General features: G+C 45.8%; 4 protein-coding genes across 4 annotated transcripts in view; 2 read left to right on the plus strand and 2 right to left on the minus strand.

The window, feature by feature from the left end:
* Positions 1-946: 946 nt before the first annotated feature.
* LOC117592384 (protein G12) lies at positions 947-1,662 on the minus strand. The gene is made up of 2 exons (XM_034286094.1): positions 1,129-1,662; positions 947-1,060 (listed from the first exon to the last, which is right to left on the minus strand). The coding sequence occupies exons 1-2, from the start codon at positions 1,660-1,662 to the stop codon at positions 947-949; spliced, it is 648 nt and encodes a 215-aa protein (XP_034141985.1).
* A 2,892-nt stretch (positions 1,663-4,554) lies between these two features.
* Positions 4,555-6,361, plus strand: LOC117592295 (cytosol aminopeptidase). The gene has a single exon (XM_034285964.1). The coding sequence runs from the start codon at positions 4,653-4,655 to the stop codon at positions 6,240-6,242; it is 1,590 nt and encodes a 529-aa protein (XP_034141855.1). The 5' UTR covers positions 4,555-4,652; the 3' UTR covers positions 6,243-6,361.
* A 5,385-nt stretch (positions 6,362-11,746) lies between these two features.
* LOC117592290 (titin) lies at positions 11,747-14,153 on the minus strand. The gene is made up of 2 exons (XM_034285957.1): positions 13,914-14,153; positions 11,747-13,846 (listed from the first exon to the last, which is right to left on the minus strand). The coding sequence occupies exons 1-2, from the start codon at positions 14,099-14,101 to the stop codon at positions 11,833-11,835; spliced, it is 2,202 nt and encodes a 733-aa protein (XP_034141848.1). The 5' UTR covers positions 14,102-14,153; the 3' UTR covers positions 11,747-11,832.
* Positions 14,154-15,088: 935 nt separating this feature from the next.
* The window catches only part of LOC117592291 (semaphorin-2A), a 33,556-nt gene continuing 31,049 nt past the window's right edge, over positions 15,089-17,595 (plus strand). Inside the window, exon 1 of the mRNA XM_034285959.1 lies at positions 15,089-15,388. The gene's annotated coding sequence lies outside the window, so the exon portion shown is untranslated. The remainder of the gene's footprint in view (positions 15,389-17,595) is intronic.

Raw genomic sequence — 17,595 nt, forward strand, 5'->3', positions numbered from 1 at the left:
GCAACAACAAAACAGTTGCATGCCACCAGCTGAGGCAACGGCAGCGCGCGCCCATTCATTCGTTCCCATTCGCCGCCTCTGCCTGCTGCAGCATCAGCTTCAGCGTCAGCCAAAAAATTGCACCAAAATGATGTGGGTGGGGCATGGATCTGCTTGGCTTGCCTCGACTTGTCTTGGCTTGACTCTGCCTCGCATGCCTGTTGTATGTGTATGTGGGCGTTGCAAGTGCAACAACTTTTGTTGCATATTCAGCAACAGTGACAGCAATTTGCTTTTTTCCAAATAAAAACTTGGCAACGCTTATATGGCCGCATTTTGTGGCAAATAAACTGGCTGCAAGCACAAACTGCCAGCCATAAAAACTATGTCGATGTCGGCAAATTATGCTACGAAGTTTCAGAGCACTGAATAAAATCATTCATGTTGCATGTTGCATGCTGCCGCCTCTTTGGCTGACATTTAACACAGCGACAGAGTGACATTTCAGGCGCCACAGAGAGGGGCAGAGATAGAGAGAGAGAGAGTGGTAGACATCCATGGCCCAGAGTGGAATCCAAATCAATGAGGATTTGCTGCATTCACCATTTGTCACACCAGCAACCGCACGCCACCATTCCATGTTGCACTAATGAGTGCATATTGTGCGTGTGTGTGCCAGCATTTTCCAACCGGGAATTTGCCTTCTTGCTGATTTTCCACATTGTTGTGAGAGCAGTTAGTGTGCAGTGCGCCGCAAGATAGGTGCCACAAGTTGAGCAAATGCCACAAGTTTATTTTGACATTCATGCCACAGAAACAAGATAAGTCGCTCCCCTGGAACAGTGTCTATGCCAAGGAATCGCTTTCTATACAAATCCCTTGGCCCATACCTCAGTAAAAACAACAATCGACACTTGGACAAAAAAGTTTACTATAATTAAGCTAACTTTCGCTGGTGGACTTTGATCTATGGATTCTGCGGTCCCCAATTGATTATTTCAAACAATATTTGAAGTATCTCATCGATATTGATGTTCTTTTCGTTCAATCTTTTCAGTGGAGCCTTCAGGTCACTTGAATTCTGGAATAAAAATAATTTATGCTTCTATCTACCTTTGAAGAACCCCAAAATCCCTTCTCAAAACATACCCTTGCTCTATCCACCAGAATCTTGAACTGCTTGTCCCTCAGGGCCTTGTAGAATTTGGCGAAATCCCCGCCCTGACGCACCTTTTGGGACATCAGAGCGTAAACCTTGGCGCGTGGCAGAGTTTGAACCGCTTCGCGTAGGAATGTGGTAAGATCGCGGTGCAGCATCATCTCCACGGGCACAGTGCGTGACAGCTGAAAGGCGCGCAGTCGTTGGGGAAGATTGTCCACAAGGCTGGTCACATCATAGCCCGACCCGTATTCATTGAGGTAATCAATGAGGGCCACCACATCCGGAGCGGCACGCACCTGCCGCCAGGTCTTTAAGAATTCATCGCTGCGCACAAATCCCACGGCCTGACGGAATCTCGGATCAAAGATATAGTATCTGGCGGCTATATAACCGATGCGTCGTCGCGGCGCTATGGCCACAAAATCCCGCAAATCTTCACGTAAATCAGCGAAAGTTGGAGCGCAACCAAAGATTACACCAAGCAAAAAGATGGCAATCGGAACGTGACCAAAGAAAGCCATTGTTGGGTGCTTGAAGATTGAGTTTGAAGACGTCTCTGGTTGCCGGTTGACACTTTTATATACTAGTGTCCCAGTCCGAAAGATGGGAAAATATTTGCTTTGGTAAGCAAGGTGCTAATTGATTGCCGAATGATCGAAAACTATTACTTTTGCTTTCACCATTGCGTAGTGGGTACAGCTTCGCGCTCGATGTTTGGTCTGCTGCTGTTCCCAGTATTCCACAAAGTGCGAAATAATGCAGAGAAGTCTGCTACGCACTCCGGGTAAGTGTAAATCAAGTGATAAATTCTTTTGTCTGGCCCCCAAAGCTGACTGTAATTGCTCCCCATTTGTGCATTAAAAACAATGATTGATTCCAGCTCCGTCTACCAGAGACTACCCACACATCTCGCTCACTTTATGTTCAATTGTCTGGCCCAAAAATTAGAATTCAATTGGGTGATTTATGAAGTCTGAAGTAATTTACGAGTCACCAGAGAGAGACAACCTCTAAGCCCTCACCCCCAAACGATAGAGGCCACAAAACAAGCGACTAACAATCGCAATTAAAGCTCCAATTTAGTGCGAAAATAAAGTAAGGTTTTGCATAGAAAATACATATTACATTTATATGTTTTTGTTGACTCTGTGATAAGATAAACATTGAGGATAATTGAGAGATCTTCAGCCAACACTCACATTGGTCTGCATCGCAAGTAGAGAACGATTTCTCTGATGATTGCTGTGAGTTCAGCCCTGTTCAGATTGCCTCCCAAAATTTGCTCCTTAACGTAAGTAAACAAATAAAGGCGAAACGCTGCAGCCAAAGATCTTCATTCCTTTTCGATTTTTAATTTCTGCCAAAGATTACAAAAGGAAGGCGATAAATTTTCGCATATTTGGGGCTTTCCAGTACCCCAAATAGACGGAAATGAAAACGAAATCTGGACGTGTGTGTGGGGGAGCCACAGCCGGGCCGTTGTCATCTTCCGCCTGCCACAGACAGACATACACCTATTGAAACCGGGAGTAGCCACACAGGCGTACGGCCGCCCGGCCACATATGATGCTGAATTGCTGTGGTTGCCCAGGACATTCACAGGACCATTTCCAGGACCATTGGTAGCCGTGCGTAATAAGCTGCAAAAGCCATTTTTTGCCTACCTTTTTGGGGCATTGTTCCCGCGTGCGGGTAATGTCGTTTGAAGTTTGTTTATGATTTTCGGATGTTGCACGCACACCAACAAACGGCACTAGTCATAGGAAAACAATGTGGATACATAGCACCGAAGTGATGTATACCCTAGAGGAGATACACAAGAGAAAAAACGAATAAGTGGATCGCTGCTATGCTTTCTATAACTTGAAAAAACATCGAGACAAAACTGATGTTCAACTCCTACAGTAACAGACAAACTGCTGGTCAAACGAGTAAGCCTACCTCTTGTACAGGGTATTCAAAACTGTTGGTTCGCGTTTAGATTTAGATTTGCTGCTGCCTTTGTTGCTTTGGTGCGTTTTATGCGCTGCGTATTAGTAGAGATTTATGCATTTAGGAAATTAAACATCCTGGAAAAGCCGTACAATTTTTAAATGCCTCTCTTAAAGGTGCGTGGAGGGATGGATGTAGGGCTGGGGTATGGGGGAATACCAGGCGCCGCTGTCATTAATTTTAAATCATGCGTAAAATCGCGTAAAGTCGCCACACACACACAGGCACAAACTGTTGCCAGGGCCAACGAGACTTCCACAGACACATCCATTGCCAGGGCATCCGTATCCTTCTGGGGCATACAGCATTCTTCTTTTACAACAAAAAAACAATGTTGTGTGTTGTTTTGTGCCGCCTACTTATTACACGTATGTATGTATGTATGTTTGTATGCATGTGTGATGTATCTGCATTTCGGCTGTTTTTTACGCTTCTCTTTTTCTCTCTTTGGGAGTCCTGCCTGCACGGCGGAAATGCGTTCGACCACATCAATCACGCGACATTGACAAATGTGAATATTTTTGTTGAAAATTATATGTGTGGTGCGTGGCGGATGGTGGATGTCGACTGCCGATTGCCGACTGGCGAATGGAAGATGGGCATGCCATGGCCCATGCCCCGATGGTCGGTGGGCATGTGGGCAAGTGGCTGTGCAAATTATTGGCTACAATAGTGCTTCAAATTGGGCAATTTATTGCTTTATTGCTTTTACGTGTTTCGTCTGCGGCTTGGTTGCATTTTTTATATACTTTTTCCCCCTTTCGGCCCACACACCACACCCAATCTCTGCCTGACGATTCTCTCTCTACAATACACTTTTTTCTCATTATGTGACATGGTGGCAAGTGCACTTGCTGTTGCAGCGCTGCCGTTGCCCTTGCTGTTGCCGTTTATAATTGCAAATTTAATCACGGTAAAAAGTTTTAAGTGCCGCCAGATTGGGACATACATGGTCAAGTATGTACATATACACGAGATATATTTATGTATGTTTGTACGTGTGTCATGTGCGTGTTCTATGGTAAATAAATTCCTTAATTGTCAACCATTTTCAATGAAAGTTTTCCCGGTTATCCCCATCGTTTATCGACTGAAATTATGGAAAGCCTCAAAGTGTCATCGATAAGCCAGTGGAAAGAAGCGGAGAGCTCGAAAATGCGTGGCCATTGAATGCCCTTTCGAAATGCCTTTAGATCAGAAAGTCAAATCGGAACTCAATACTTTATTTACGATTAAATGTACCAAATAATGCGCATATAATCCTAGGATTTACTTTAGTTGCACCGCCCACTGAGACTGCTGTCTGACTGTTTCTTAAATTTGGCTCGCACTTGAATTCTGTTACTTTCCATTCAATCTTTGCACTGAATTAAATGTCTATTGTTGTCTATTTAGTTCAGTATTCTTATTCCAGCTCAACGGAGCCTCACACAAAAACCCGCACACACACGTTCATATAATAGTTTACCACAATAATTTTTTAGAATTTTTTTAACGTATCTTTTTCCAAATTCCCTGAATGTCTCGCTTACAATTTATCGGCAGTTGGCGTCGCTCGGCGCTGGAACTTTTACGATTCCATGGGGCACTACCACAGAGCCTGCACTGCCTGCAGGTGCGCACCAAGTGCGATGAGATGCGAGGAGTCGCCGTGGGCCTGTACGAGAAGGAGGGCGATCATCCGCCGAAACTTTCCGCGGGTGGCGATGAGTTTGATCGTCTAGGTGGCGGAAAATTAACCGATCTGATCCGCGAATCGGCACTCACGGGAGAGCTAGGCATAGGACGACTGTACCACAATATTGGCACGGAGTATAACTGCCTGGCTGTGGTGGGGCTGGGCCGAGAGGGGGCCGGCTACAATCACGAGGAAGTCATCGACGAGGGCATGGAGAATGTGCGCGTGTGCGCCGCCGTTGGTGCCCGGGCCCTTCAGCTTCAGGGCTGCGGTGAGGTTCACGTCGATGGCATGGACTATGCAGAGCAAGCAGCCGAGGGCTCGGCCCTGGCCGTTTGGCGGTACAACATGAACCGTCGTAAGCGCGATCGCACCCACATACCGAAGCTGGAGCTGTATCATTCCTCGGACACGGAAGCGTGGACGCGGGGATTGTTCAAGGCCGAGTCCCAGAACCTCACGCGTCGTCTGTGTGACACGCCGGCCAACGAGATGACGCCTTTGATCTTTGCCCAGGCCGCCGTCGATGCCCTTTGCCCCTGCGGCGTCACCGTCGAGGTGCGCACCATGGATTGGATCGAGGATAAGGGTCTCGCTTCCCTCCTAACTATCGCCAAGGGCTCCTGCGAGCCCCCCGTCCTACTGGAGATCAACTACTGCGGCACCGCCCCTGAGGACAAGCCCGTTCTGCTGGTCGGCAAGGGGCTGACCTTCCACAGCGGCGGCCTTTGCTTGAAACCCAAAAGGGGCATGGACGAGTACCGCGGTACCGTCTCGGGAGCCGCCCTGGTGGTGGCCACCATCCGTGCGGCCTCCGCGCTCTCCCTGCCCATCAATCTATCGGCTGTGCTGCCCCTCTGCGAGAACCTGCCCTCGGGTATGGCCGTGAAACCCGGCGATGTTGTCACTCTGCTCAACGGTCGGACAATGCGCGTCATGGACCCCGGTGTCGCCGGCACAGTGATGCTAGCCGATCCCCTGCTCTATGGCCAGGCAACGTTCAAGCCGCGGCTTGTCATCGACGTGGGATCGATGGCGACGGGCGTCACCAGCGCATTAGGCGGCTCTGCCACTGGATTGTGGACCAACAACTCCTTTCTGTGGAAGCAATTTCAGAAGGCCGGCGGCTACTCGGGTGACCGCCTGTGGCGCCTGCCCCTATGGATATACTTCAAGCACTTGGTCACCAAATTCGGCAACTTTGACATGTGCAACAAGGGCCGTGGGCCAGCGTCGTCGTGTCTAGCCGCCGCCGTTCTCCACGAGATGGTGCCATGCAGCGACTGGGTGCATCTCGATACCCACGGCACTGGGATGCTAGCTAAGGACGGGGTGCCGCCATATCTCCTCAAGGACCGCATGAGCGGCCGCCCCACACGCACTCTCATCCAGTTTCTCTACCAATTGGCCTGCAAATGTCCTGCAGCCTGATGGAGGAACCTTTGTTTTACCTCAATGACACCAACCCAAACCCCACCCCACTCCTTAAAATTCTCTGTTGATACTTTGCGTTGCTTCAAGAATATAGTTTGGAACTTTCTCTAAGTGCTCGCAGAAAGCTCGTTCTGGTGCCTAATTAATGCCTCGCAGAAGGAATTTCGGTACAGTTGCTAATTGCTGCAAGCAAATAATGCCACCGAGCATACATACGTGCCACATCATATGGATGCGGATGTGATGCCTACAAATGTTGAGTCACATTCTTTATTTATGCGCACATGCTTTGCATAGGTAATGGCCTACTGCCTCCTGTCCAAGGACACAGCGAATACTTAAAAGAGCTAGTGATGTGTGCGTGACAAGGGATTTCTCTTCATATTTGGGTTTCTTTACTTCTCTTAATAGGCTGCTCTAAAGTTCCATTTCAAAACGGACTAATGGATGGACAGACAGCCCTGGACTGGTATAAAACGTGGTATAACAACTGTAAGAGTTTCTTCTCCCTCTTACCTTTTCGGCATTACTCTTATGGCAGAATTTGCTGCTCCTCTCCCTCACACATGAAAAGTCGCAATTTCGTGGTTTCGTCGGAGGGGTAAACGGGACCGTGAAACTGCGAGACGATTTACGATAGAACGATTTACGAAACGAATACGAAAACGTACGGCACATTTCAATAAGAGCACATATTTGGGGTAGATTAATAAAAGGTGAGGCACTTCGACTGAAGATCGTGAGGAAACACTAGCGAGAGAGGCTTAGATCACCAAGACCTTACCTCACCAGGGAATATGACACTTGCACTCGCTCTTTTCTTATTGCTTTTCTCCACTTCTTTATTTGGGTATTGAAAAGGGAAGAGGAAAATCTTCCCGTTTCTTTTGCATTTTTTGCAAACAAACACATTGCCAGAGATCACGAAAAAAAATGTCTACATAGAATAATTCATCAATACACTTTTCACTTATTTCATTATTTTGCAGTCGCCGGCTCTGCGTTTTGTATGCCATTTTGGCGACGGAGAGACAGAGAGCGTCGCTCTTTTCTTTTTGCTTTTCTCCTCTTCTTCAAATTGGGCATTGGAAACAGCGCTGCTCCGAATTTTCTGCATGCACACACACACGTTTACAAATTGCCAGAGATCACCTAAACGAAAAAAAAAGATTTATGCGTTGAACACTTCATTTTCGCAGGAACTTTTGCTTTCCATTTTTGCACCCACTTCACTTCACCTTTGCACAGAATCACTATACTGCACTGCACCACTGCCCGTCTATTTTCCCGAACGATTTTTCATCGTTTTCCCGATTTTCGCGACCCGTAACGCGGAGCTGACTTAAAACCGCGCGCTTTTGTTCTTGCCGAAAAATGTAAAGTGAGAGAGCGGCGCAGATTTGAATGCGTAGGCGGCTAGTTTCTAGGACATTCCATGCTCTCTTTTCATTCTCATTCTCCTCTCTCTTTCTAATTGCTCTCTCATTGACTTTGAATTTGACTTTCGTGTTCTCCCTCTCCTACTCCAAGCAAGCGAACGTTTCTTTATTTTACGGTTAATGCCAAAAGAGGAAAGTGCTATGATGGCATGTGGCGGGTGAGAGAAGATGAGCAGACCATAAGGAGAGCATGGAAAGTAGCCGTGGACAGCATATAATATATGAGAAACTAGGCCTAATGCGCCAGTGTGTGAAAGTGTGAGCACTTTCAGTTCTTTGGACAAAAGAGAGCGGCATACATAAATTCCCTAGGTTTCTAGAACTTTCCATGGCAATTTGACTTTTGTGGTCTTCCTCTCCTACACCAAGGGAGCGACGGTTTGTGCGTTTGATGGGTGACTTGTTAATGCAGCGGTTAATTGTGAGAAGGGGAAAGTACTGTGCCCCTACGTTGGCATGAGCAAAGGGATAGCAAATAATAGAAGGAAGAGAGAAGAAACCAGTGTCGATATTGGCTCTCAAAGTAATGTACGAGTATGAGAATGTACATGTACATGTACATACATGGGGGTTTGGTTTGCGAATTTATTTACATACATACATTTGTATTTAATTAACTTTTCGGCTGCTTGCACTGTTTTGTAATCTTGTAATCTTTTTAACTGTGACTTTGACCGAACTTCAATTATTTCTGCAGGAAAGATAGCAAAACAAGCTTGCAGACCGCAATTAAAATCCAAGAAAAACTAAACAAAAGCTAACGCTTTTTAATGAATTTTCCAGCATGTTTTTAGGTTTGAGCGAATTGATTTAATTTTCTTTTCTGTTTTATGTGTTTTTTGTTCCAGCACCTGTCCTCTCTGTCGTTTCTGTCCTTCGCTGTTTCGTGTGCCCCACAGCCTCAGGAGCCACGTTGCAAGAGTCGGAGAGAGGCACAGAGTAGAGTCCGCCCTGCCTCAGAGTTCGGGCAAAACGGTCTCGAGTCTCAGTTTCGCTTTCGTTCGCTCTTGTTTGTTGCTTAATTGGAAGGAAATTTAAAAATAAACAAGCTGCGCTAAAAGTAAATACTACACGTTGGCGATTACCTGGACAGGCACACCCCCCACCAGCCGCCCCACTGCCCAAGCAACCACCAAAGGTTGTCCAGCGAGCCAAAACCCACCCAAAGGCCCAACGGCTGTTTGGAATTTAATTTTCATTTCGCTCTTCCGACAGACGGCCGTTAATTTTATCTTCTTGCCAACTGTGGAAATAGATTTTCAGTTTGTTTGTTATTTTAGGACCCGTTTGCAAAGAAAATCCTGCCATTTGCAGCTCTTACACAATGCCTTTTCCACCAATGGTTGAAGAAGGAGATCAAAAATATTTGCAATCAATTTTTACCTTGGAGAAGAGCGGTTCCTTACAAAATATACAAATTGTGAGCACTTTTGTGAATATAAAGGAATATTTCATTCCACAAACAAAGATAAAATCAATAAATTCATGTTAGCCCATTGAGAATATCAACACTTATACGACCGCTCAAGACTGAGTTTCCTTGCCTTGAATCACACGTGCAGTTAGAAGATGGTTCTCAGTGTTTGCCTTGAATTAATTAAAACCCATCGATGGGCAGTAATTGGCACAGCAGCAGCAGCAGTTGAGATATTTGCTAATTGAAGCGAATCTACCACAATAAACGTGGATATAAGACGAGGCATAGATGTGCACATGTACGTTGGACTGCCGAAAAACAAAATTGAAATTCAAGGCAACAGTTGGTGTACAGACGGAGAGTGCTCCTAAGCAAACAAAATTGTTGGCCATTGGCTGGGGCAACACAGCGCCTGAATCTGAATTTGAATCCGAATTCGAGTCCTAGGACAACGAAGAACACTGGGTTTTTGGCTTGTCCCAGGACCCAGAGAAAAGTGTCTCCAACGAAAGTGTGTGTCCAGGGGGTAGTGAGGAGGTTCCTCCATTCGCATAACTAATAAGACACTTATTATGCCGCAGGGCGCCGCGTGGTCTATGGGTAACGTTATACCGAAAACTTAACGATATCACGTACATACGTTAACTAACGCTAACTACGTCGTTAAGTGTGTGTGTGTGTGGATTTTTGTGGGCACACGCGCCAGGCTTCCAGCAACAGGACTTGGAAAACGGAGGAGCTCCCAGGACTTTGGTAATCAAGCTCTTGGGTTCCTCGCTGTTGCGTTCATGCTGGGAAAATTTACATTTTCAATGTTCCACCCGCTGGCCGCGACCGTCCGCATTCCGGAGGCAGTCAGGTGTGTCCTGGAGGTCCCTCTAGGACTACGACTCCACTTGTAATCAGGATCACGTCGGTCCCAAAACATGAAGCTTAGTTAAATGCCGCTAATTAGGCCTGCTTCTGGCCATTGGGCGCTATTAAAAGCCAAGCCAAAGTCCATAAAAACCCGCACCGCACACACATGGCTAACATAAAGCTAAAGGAAAATCGTATTTGCTCTGAGTTTTCAGCAAGTGGGAGAGTGGAAAGGCGCATAAGTCGCAGGGGGTAGTCGCACACACATTTTAATTATGTTTGGGTCAATGCCAGCCGCCAGTTGCGGAGGAAAGCACTTGCCAAAAAGAATCTATTTCCAACGGGGAATTGCCAGCGACAGTATCTACATCGCACGCGGGGGGGGGGAGGGGAGGAGTAAGGGGGAAAAACAATAAACATAAGCGCAATATTTTATATTTCCGCAACAAGGAGCCAGCGGGAAAACTGTCAACCAGAACGGGCTAGCACATGAGAACTATCAAAGGAAAAGCCAATCTGTTGCCAAATGGCCAATTCCATTGAGCGGAATGTACGGCTTTTTGGCTTAAAGCAAATTTTGTTTTTAGCCTCGTCTCGCGCACTTTGTAGCTCATGAATAATCCTTTCAGGCTTAATCGACTCCCGCGTCCGAGGGCCTGAAATCAGTTTCAAATTCTAAATAAATATGCAAATTACGCTGCGAAAAGGTGTCCCCAAAGGGTACAACATTAGACCCTTGCCAGGGAGTACAGCCAGCCTCCTTGCGTTTTAACAAAATGCTTTTGTCACCTACGTAATCGATTAAGCGATAAGGTGTTTGTATACACTTACACAATGAAAGGCTCAACAAAGGGCCCACGGCCACGGGCAGCGACAGCAACAGACAAAAGGACGCTGCGGCAGACCTTGGCCCTTAGCCCCCGAAAAGGGGCTTTCAAATTGAATTTATATGGCTGCTAAAGTTTACAAATATATAAATGAATACACATAAATAAAGGCCAAGCCGGAATTTAGTGGAAAATATTTAAAATGGTCTGTACATTAGCGTGGGATTTTCAATATTCGGTGTACAAAAGGAATGTGTTCAAGGCTTAAAGCTTATAACAAACTATCAAACGGGAATTAGGCACGCACCCACACACTCACACACACACACACACACACACACACACACACACACACACGCGTGACACACACTAACGAACGACTGCACACGCACACACTAATTATGCAAATGTGTTTGATTGCGAAACTGGCGAAAGCAAAAAGTAGGCAGCACTTTTCGGATCGCTACTTTTAGAAATCCAAAGACCCAAAAGGAGAAACGAAATGGTTTATGTTTACAGGAGTCTCGACTGACGCTTACCCTCTGTTTTTTTTGGTTCACTCTCCCAAGAGAAATATTAAAGTTAAACAAGAAAATACTTACAGAGTTTCTTCGATGACAGTTTCCTTCATACTTCATTTGATATTCTAGTGGAGATAAGAGAGAGAAAGATTGTCTTAATAAAATTGTAAAATGTGTAATTGAAAAGTGTTCTATTTAAGAGCAAACAAACCCACCAATATACCCAACTCGGCCATCTTCCGAGGGTAAAAGAACAACAAAAAATTTGCATAATTATGCAATCTACGAATGCTACAAACACACACACGCACACAGGGGCACATTTTGTTGGCTAATTCGAAACAGAAAAGTTTTCAGTAGCCCCCCGCCAGAAAAAGCGTTTCGTATCTAAAGCATTTGGTCAGCAAAATGATTTGAGAAACCAACGAAACGAAAGGGAAATGCTGCAGAAAATTTAATGGAAACTAAACATCGAAAAAAGAACAGAAAGAATTGCTTAAATTGTGGGAAAAACTGTTGACTGGATTACTCTTTTTGCTCGAGTTTCTCGAGAACCTTGGCAATTTCCTTCTTAAGGGCCACCGCACGATTGACCAACATCTTGGCCAGCAGTGCATGCTTCTCGGCCATTGCCTGGGCATCGTGATCCCGGAACTGCGATTCGCTTGAGCTGCGAGATCTCTTGGCCAACTTCTTGGCCGCTTCAACGGCCTTGAAAGCCTCGGCCAGGGCCCGATTTGCCTGCTTGTGGGCGGATAGATAGGCGGCCTCCAGTGTCTCAATGCGATTGGTCTTCAACTTCTGTGCCTCCTCCACGGAGATGGTCGCTTCGTTGAGCATTGAGGCGGCATCTTTGGCCATGTCGAAGACCTGTTTGGCCAAGTCATCTGTGGTTACACTTTCCACCTCCACTGGTGGCGGTTCAGACTTTGTTTTCTTTGCCTTTGCTGCAATCTCCATTCGGGGATAGACTGTGATTGGATCACCAGCGGCATCTGACTCCCTGGCTTTAGCTTTCGATTCTTTAACCTTGTCCTCTCCTGTCTCTAAATTCTGTGAATCGCTCTCCCAAATTCGAGTCGGTTTGAAGGCACCTTCCGTAGCTCCTACCTTCTGTTCCTTGTACTCTTTTGGATACTGATCGAAGCTGAATATGTCAGTGCCTTTCGTGCCTATCATTCCCATCCCTTGGCTGGAGTTCCCACCTTCCGGCAGCTGGTTTAAGGCGGCCTTCTCCTGGGGTTTGCATGGATCCCTTGTTCCCTTTTTGTCGATTATTTTCGTTTTTTGAACCGACTCACAGGTGGAAATCGAATTGGCAAAATCCCCATTGGCTGCATCTTCAAATTGAAGCTTTTCTTTCTTTTCAGTGGATTTCTTTTCACATTCGCTTTCCGATTCCTCAGCCTCACATTTGTGCCGCTCCTCGCAGTACTTCTCGGGGGACTCTTGCTTGTCCCGCGACTGACACTCGGAAATCTTTTGTTTTTTCTGCTCCTTGCATGGGATGTCATTGTCGTCGTCGTCTTCGCAGTCGTCCCCCTCTGGCGTTTTCTTGGTATTGCGTTTGCTTTCCATTTCATTGCACCTCTTGCGCTTTTCCTCTAGCGAATCATCGTCCTCGTCATCCGATTCGATGCTGAGATTCACATGCTTCGCCTTCACATCGGGATTTGTTTGCGATTCTTCGCCGCGAATGATGGTCTGCGTGCAAATATTCTTCGAGTGCTCCCTGCGATGGTAATGATCGTCGTCTTCGTCTTCTGATTTGGGTTTGGATTTGGCCAATGCTGATCCGTCTGTTGGCTTCTCTGTGGCTTCTTTTGGTTTCGCTTTGGCAGCTCTGGTGGATGCTGCTGCGTCGTGCACCTGTTTCGCCACCTCTGAGATCTTGGCCACAGCGACAGTGAGTAACTGTTGCACCTTTAAAGCCAGTTCTTTGACCATTTCTGTGCCTTTCTCTGTCATTTCCTCAACGGCCTTTGAAGCTTCTTCCTTCTTTGGGGATGCAGTCGATTCTGCTGGTTTCTCCTTCGGTTTTGCCTCAGTGGCTGCTGGGGCAGGTGGCATCGGCCGTGACTTTGGCGGCTCTTTTGGCTCTTCTCGCTCTTCCGGATGCAGAGCCGTTGGGTCCGAGGGTCCTGGCATCTGCTCCTCGGGTGTGTGCGGCCAGAATGTGGGCTTGTTTATGAAATCGGGTGCCAAATGTGGTCGATGCTGGCAGAACTGCTCCATGGTCATGTCCTGATACGGCATCATGGCCTTCAGTATGTCCAGCTGCTCATTGAGCGCCTTGATGCGCTTGTCCGACTCCTCCTTGTACTCGCGAATCTTCTCGCAAATCTCCTCCGTCTCCTTGTTGACCTCCTCGTAGTATCGCCGAGTGCTTATCATGGCGTGACGGTTGACGAACAGGGTATCCAGTTTATCGTACTTCTGCTCGAATTGCTTCACCCAACTGACAAACTCTGGCCGCACATTCTTTCGATAATAATCCCAGTCGATTTTCGGCATGGCATCGGGATACTTGCGTACGCGACTGTGGGTAGGACAATTACTCATAAGTATATTGCATCTATGGATCTGTGGCTCTGTCTATGGCTTACGCTCTGTACTCTTCATTCCGTTTCTTGAACATCTGAAACTGTGGCAGCTGATTGGGCGGCACTCGCACCAGTATATCCGACATATTCATCAGTTTGGATGTCTTTGGTGGTTTCTTGTCTCCTCCGTCATTTTTCTTCCCATTCTTCCCCTTCTTAATGCAGTTCACAAAATTCTTCCAATTGACCATCTCTGTGTGGCTTATTCGTAGTAAAAAAATATAAGATATGTGGAGCAAATATATTAAATAAATATATTTTTGTATATTTCTGATGTGTGCTACTTTTTGAATGATCAAATGGAAAGGGGGGCCAGTTGGGCCAACTGTGTGAGTGAGCGGGTGAAAAGGTGAGTGGCATGAAGCATCCTTCGATTTATAGCCTGCAAAAATTGCATATTCATGCAGTTTCAATTAAATCAGAGCTTCAGGGAGCAGCAAGTGGACCAAGCAGCAGCATCATCTAACTGACAATAAAATCGAAAATCGAAAATTAATTCCATGTCAGCAGACGCAAGAAAGTTAAATGTAATTGCTAGGATAGGGATCCTTCCAATACGGAGCTGCGAATCGAAGCGAAATGTAAAATCACAAGCAGCAGCAGGCGTTAAGGGGAACGGGAGCAACATCATCATCGTCTTCGTCTTCAAGAGTCAGGGAGAGAAGCCTGAAAATGTTCGCAAAGTGACAAACGCAATTTATAACGCAACGAAAATGGGCTAATGCCAATTCTCCAGGTAATTGTCGTTGTCGCTCTCCCACTCTCTCACAGCAGCGAGCAATGGCAAGGAGATGAAAGAGGAGGGCATTGAGCATGAGAGAGCCTTGAAAGCAACCCTTGCTAAAAACTCCCAGGTTCCCCAGGTGCTCTTGGCACAACGAAACGAAATGGAAACGAAATGAGGCAAAACACAGTCTTGCTTCTGCGCTCTGGCAACGCTCCAGCTGTCACTTTGACAGCTCCCGTCGACCCTCTTGCGTTGCTCTGCCGTACATTTGTGCTGCCAGATGTTCATTTCAAAGGACAAACTGGCAATGGAACGCAGCGAGAGAGCGCATATGTATGAAATGGAACACTGGGCAAGAGAGAGCGCTACGAAAAGAGAGAGCGGAGCGCGCCTTCGTCTGTCTGTCAGTAATTTTTTGTGCATCTGTACATTTTTCGTGTATTTTTGTTTTTTCGCAACATTAATTCGTTAAAAAAGTTAAGTGCAATTTGAACAATTAGGCATGCAAAGGCTCATGTGTGGACAATGTTTGTGAGTGGAGCAAGGTCTCTGGAAGCGCAGTCCTAGCTAAATCCGCAGCAGAGTCCTGCGAGGAGAGTCCTGTCCTGTCCTGTCCCCCGTGCGTGGAGTGCGCGTGTGTTTGTATCTGTGTTTACATTTTTTTCCCCTTGGTGCAAACTTAAAACTGAACAACAATTCAATTGTTTGCAGCACAAACATTAATCGCAGCTTAAAACTGACTCGATTTGAGGTAAGTTTACAAAAAAATTGGACTTTGTGGGCCATTTCTGTTACATTTCACCCAAAATATGTGGGTGTGAGCCTGTGCGTGTTAGTATGTGGGTGTGTGTGTCTGTGTGTTTATGTCTGTATACAAACATGTGACTCTGTGCATGAAATGCTAAGGCGCAGGGAAAAGTCAAAGGAATACCTGTGCAAGATTTGGCATGTGGCAAGCCCTTGGGCTTGGTCTTAGGAAAGAAAACTATGTATGGAGGATGTAGCAAATACATAAAATATGCATAAAACTCGCAATGAGAAGAATCGTACCAAACGTGTAGAATTTATTTATGTTATTTCAAAGATTTTTAGGGACATTCCAAGACACTTTTTTCAGTGTAGAGTTCAACGTTAAACAAATTGGGTTAAAATCTCTATAAAATAATACTATGCAAACGATACAGTGAGCCAGTACTAGGGTCTGTCTTTTCCAAATAAACAACTAAAATGAATCTAAGAGCAAGCTTCCAACAATGTTGAAACAAATTAGATCCCAACATTCGTGCAGCTGCCATGTATTACCCCGATAAACCCTCATTGTGAGGGTCTAACGTAATGAAACTCATCAAAATTCCCTTAGACCACAAAACGAAACTGTATAAATCTACTAATTGACTCGAATGATGATTGTGTACAACTTTTCCTGGGGTATGGCATAGAAACCAGATGGGAAACCTCTCCCATCCTTTCTGGACAAATAGAGTTTACTGCGGATAATGTGGATAAATAAATTTCCAAAGCTGCTGCTGCCTCTGCTGCTGCTGCTGCTGCCGGTTGATGGCTTAGAATTTTAATGTAATTTATTTTTGGTTGCGGCAGAAGCGGAACAGCAAGAAGGAGCGGCGCGGTGTGGCGCCCAGAAACAAATAAAACATTGGACCAACATAAAAATTTATATGCAGCGTAATGGCTTATATGTATGTACCCATCGTATCGCCATGGGCCATAGGCCAGGGACTTGGATTGGCCGCTTTGTTAAGCATTTGGCCCCGCACTCTGCCGCAGCAACAACCCCTTTTGGAGGAGCAACTTTTAAAGTGTGCAATTTAAATGAAAATTTTCCCGTTCCTTAGGCCCCACCGCCGCATAGAGCCGTGTCTTGCCACGCAAGCGGACTAGCAAGTAGCACAACACACACACACACACACACACACACCCAAAACTACATATTTATGAAGAGAATGAGAGAGAGAGAGATGGCAGAGGTTCTTCTCCCTTTTTGGCTTTGCCAAGTGATTTTATGCTAATATTATGGGTCATTGGGATTTGCGCAGAGCAAAGTGCTTGTTAAACATTTCATTAGACTTAGTGTAAATACCCGCGCGGTTAACAGGGCCTCGTAAAGCAAGGACCCTCAGCCCACAATCCTCCCTTCACTGCACACACACACACACAAACACACACACACACACATACAATCGCCCAAACCCCTCCACCCTTCCGTGCTTGTGGCGTGGATCCGAAAAGTTTCCTTTTGAAATTGAAAGTGTTGATGGAAGCGAACCAGAGCGCCGTGTCTTGGGTCATATGCTGCCATATGGCGACCATGCTACAGTGCGTTTCATCAAGATGCGATTTAGATTTAGAAACATTTTTAAATAAAACAAAGATTATTCAGTAAAATAATCGATTTTCAATCAAATCAGTTCAGAAATTGCTCTAATTCTGTTTTCCATTTCATTCCTCTTACGGTCATGTCGCGCACTGTGCACACTCTAGCCCTAGGCCATGCATCGTTTGTGTGTATGTGTAATTATACAGCAGCTGCTGTCAGTCCAAAATAAAAATAAAATTTATCAAAAATAATCAAAAAAGAAAGGGAAAATGGAGAGAGGAAAGAGGAAAGAGGAACGAGGAGCCCCGAAATATGACTTTCATTTTAATGCCAAAATCATGTCATGCACAGATGTGACCACCTCTGACCCCACCATCAACCTCATCCACATATTGCACAACTTTCCGAATAAACTCCAAGTGTATCGTATCACTGTTCACTGTTATATTGGATTCGTGGGCATGTGATGCTGACAGAATGGATTTTTGATCAACTGTCGACGCTTGAGCGACGCGTCACTCAAAATTCTGCAATTAGTTATTGATAAATCAGAATCTGAGGCATGTGGCATGTGGCATTGGAGGAGGCATCGCATTGAGACCTGAGAGCATGAATGAAATATG

Source organism: Drosophila guanche, unplaced genomic scaffold (assembly GCF_900245975.1).
Source record: "Drosophila guanche unplaced genomic scaffold, DGUA_6, whole genome shotgun sequence".
Taxonomy (NCBI): Eukaryota; Metazoa; Arthropoda; class Insecta; order Diptera; family Drosophilidae; genus Drosophila; species Drosophila guanche.

Coding starts and splice junctions, on each gene's coding strand:
- LOC117592295 (XM_034285964.1), top strand. CDS start 4,653: ATGTCTCGCTTACAATTTATCGGCAGTTGGCGTCGCTCGGCGCTGGAA.
- LOC117592384 (XM_034286094.1), bottom strand. CDS start 1,662: ATGGCTTTCTTTGGTCACGTTCCGATTGCCATCTTTTTGCTTGGTGTA. Junction 1,061..1,128: donor TTCTGGTGGATAGAGCAAGG/GTATGTTTTGAG, acceptor TTTTTATTCCAG/AATTCAAGTGACCTGAAGGC.
- LOC117592290 (XM_034285957.1), bottom strand. CDS start 14,101: ATGGTCAATTGGAAGAATTTTGTGAACTGCATTAAGAAGGGGAAGAAT. Junction 13,847..13,913: donor CGGAATGAAGAGTACAGAGC/GTAAGCCATAGA, acceptor TCCTACCCACAG/TCGCGTACGCAAGTATCCCG.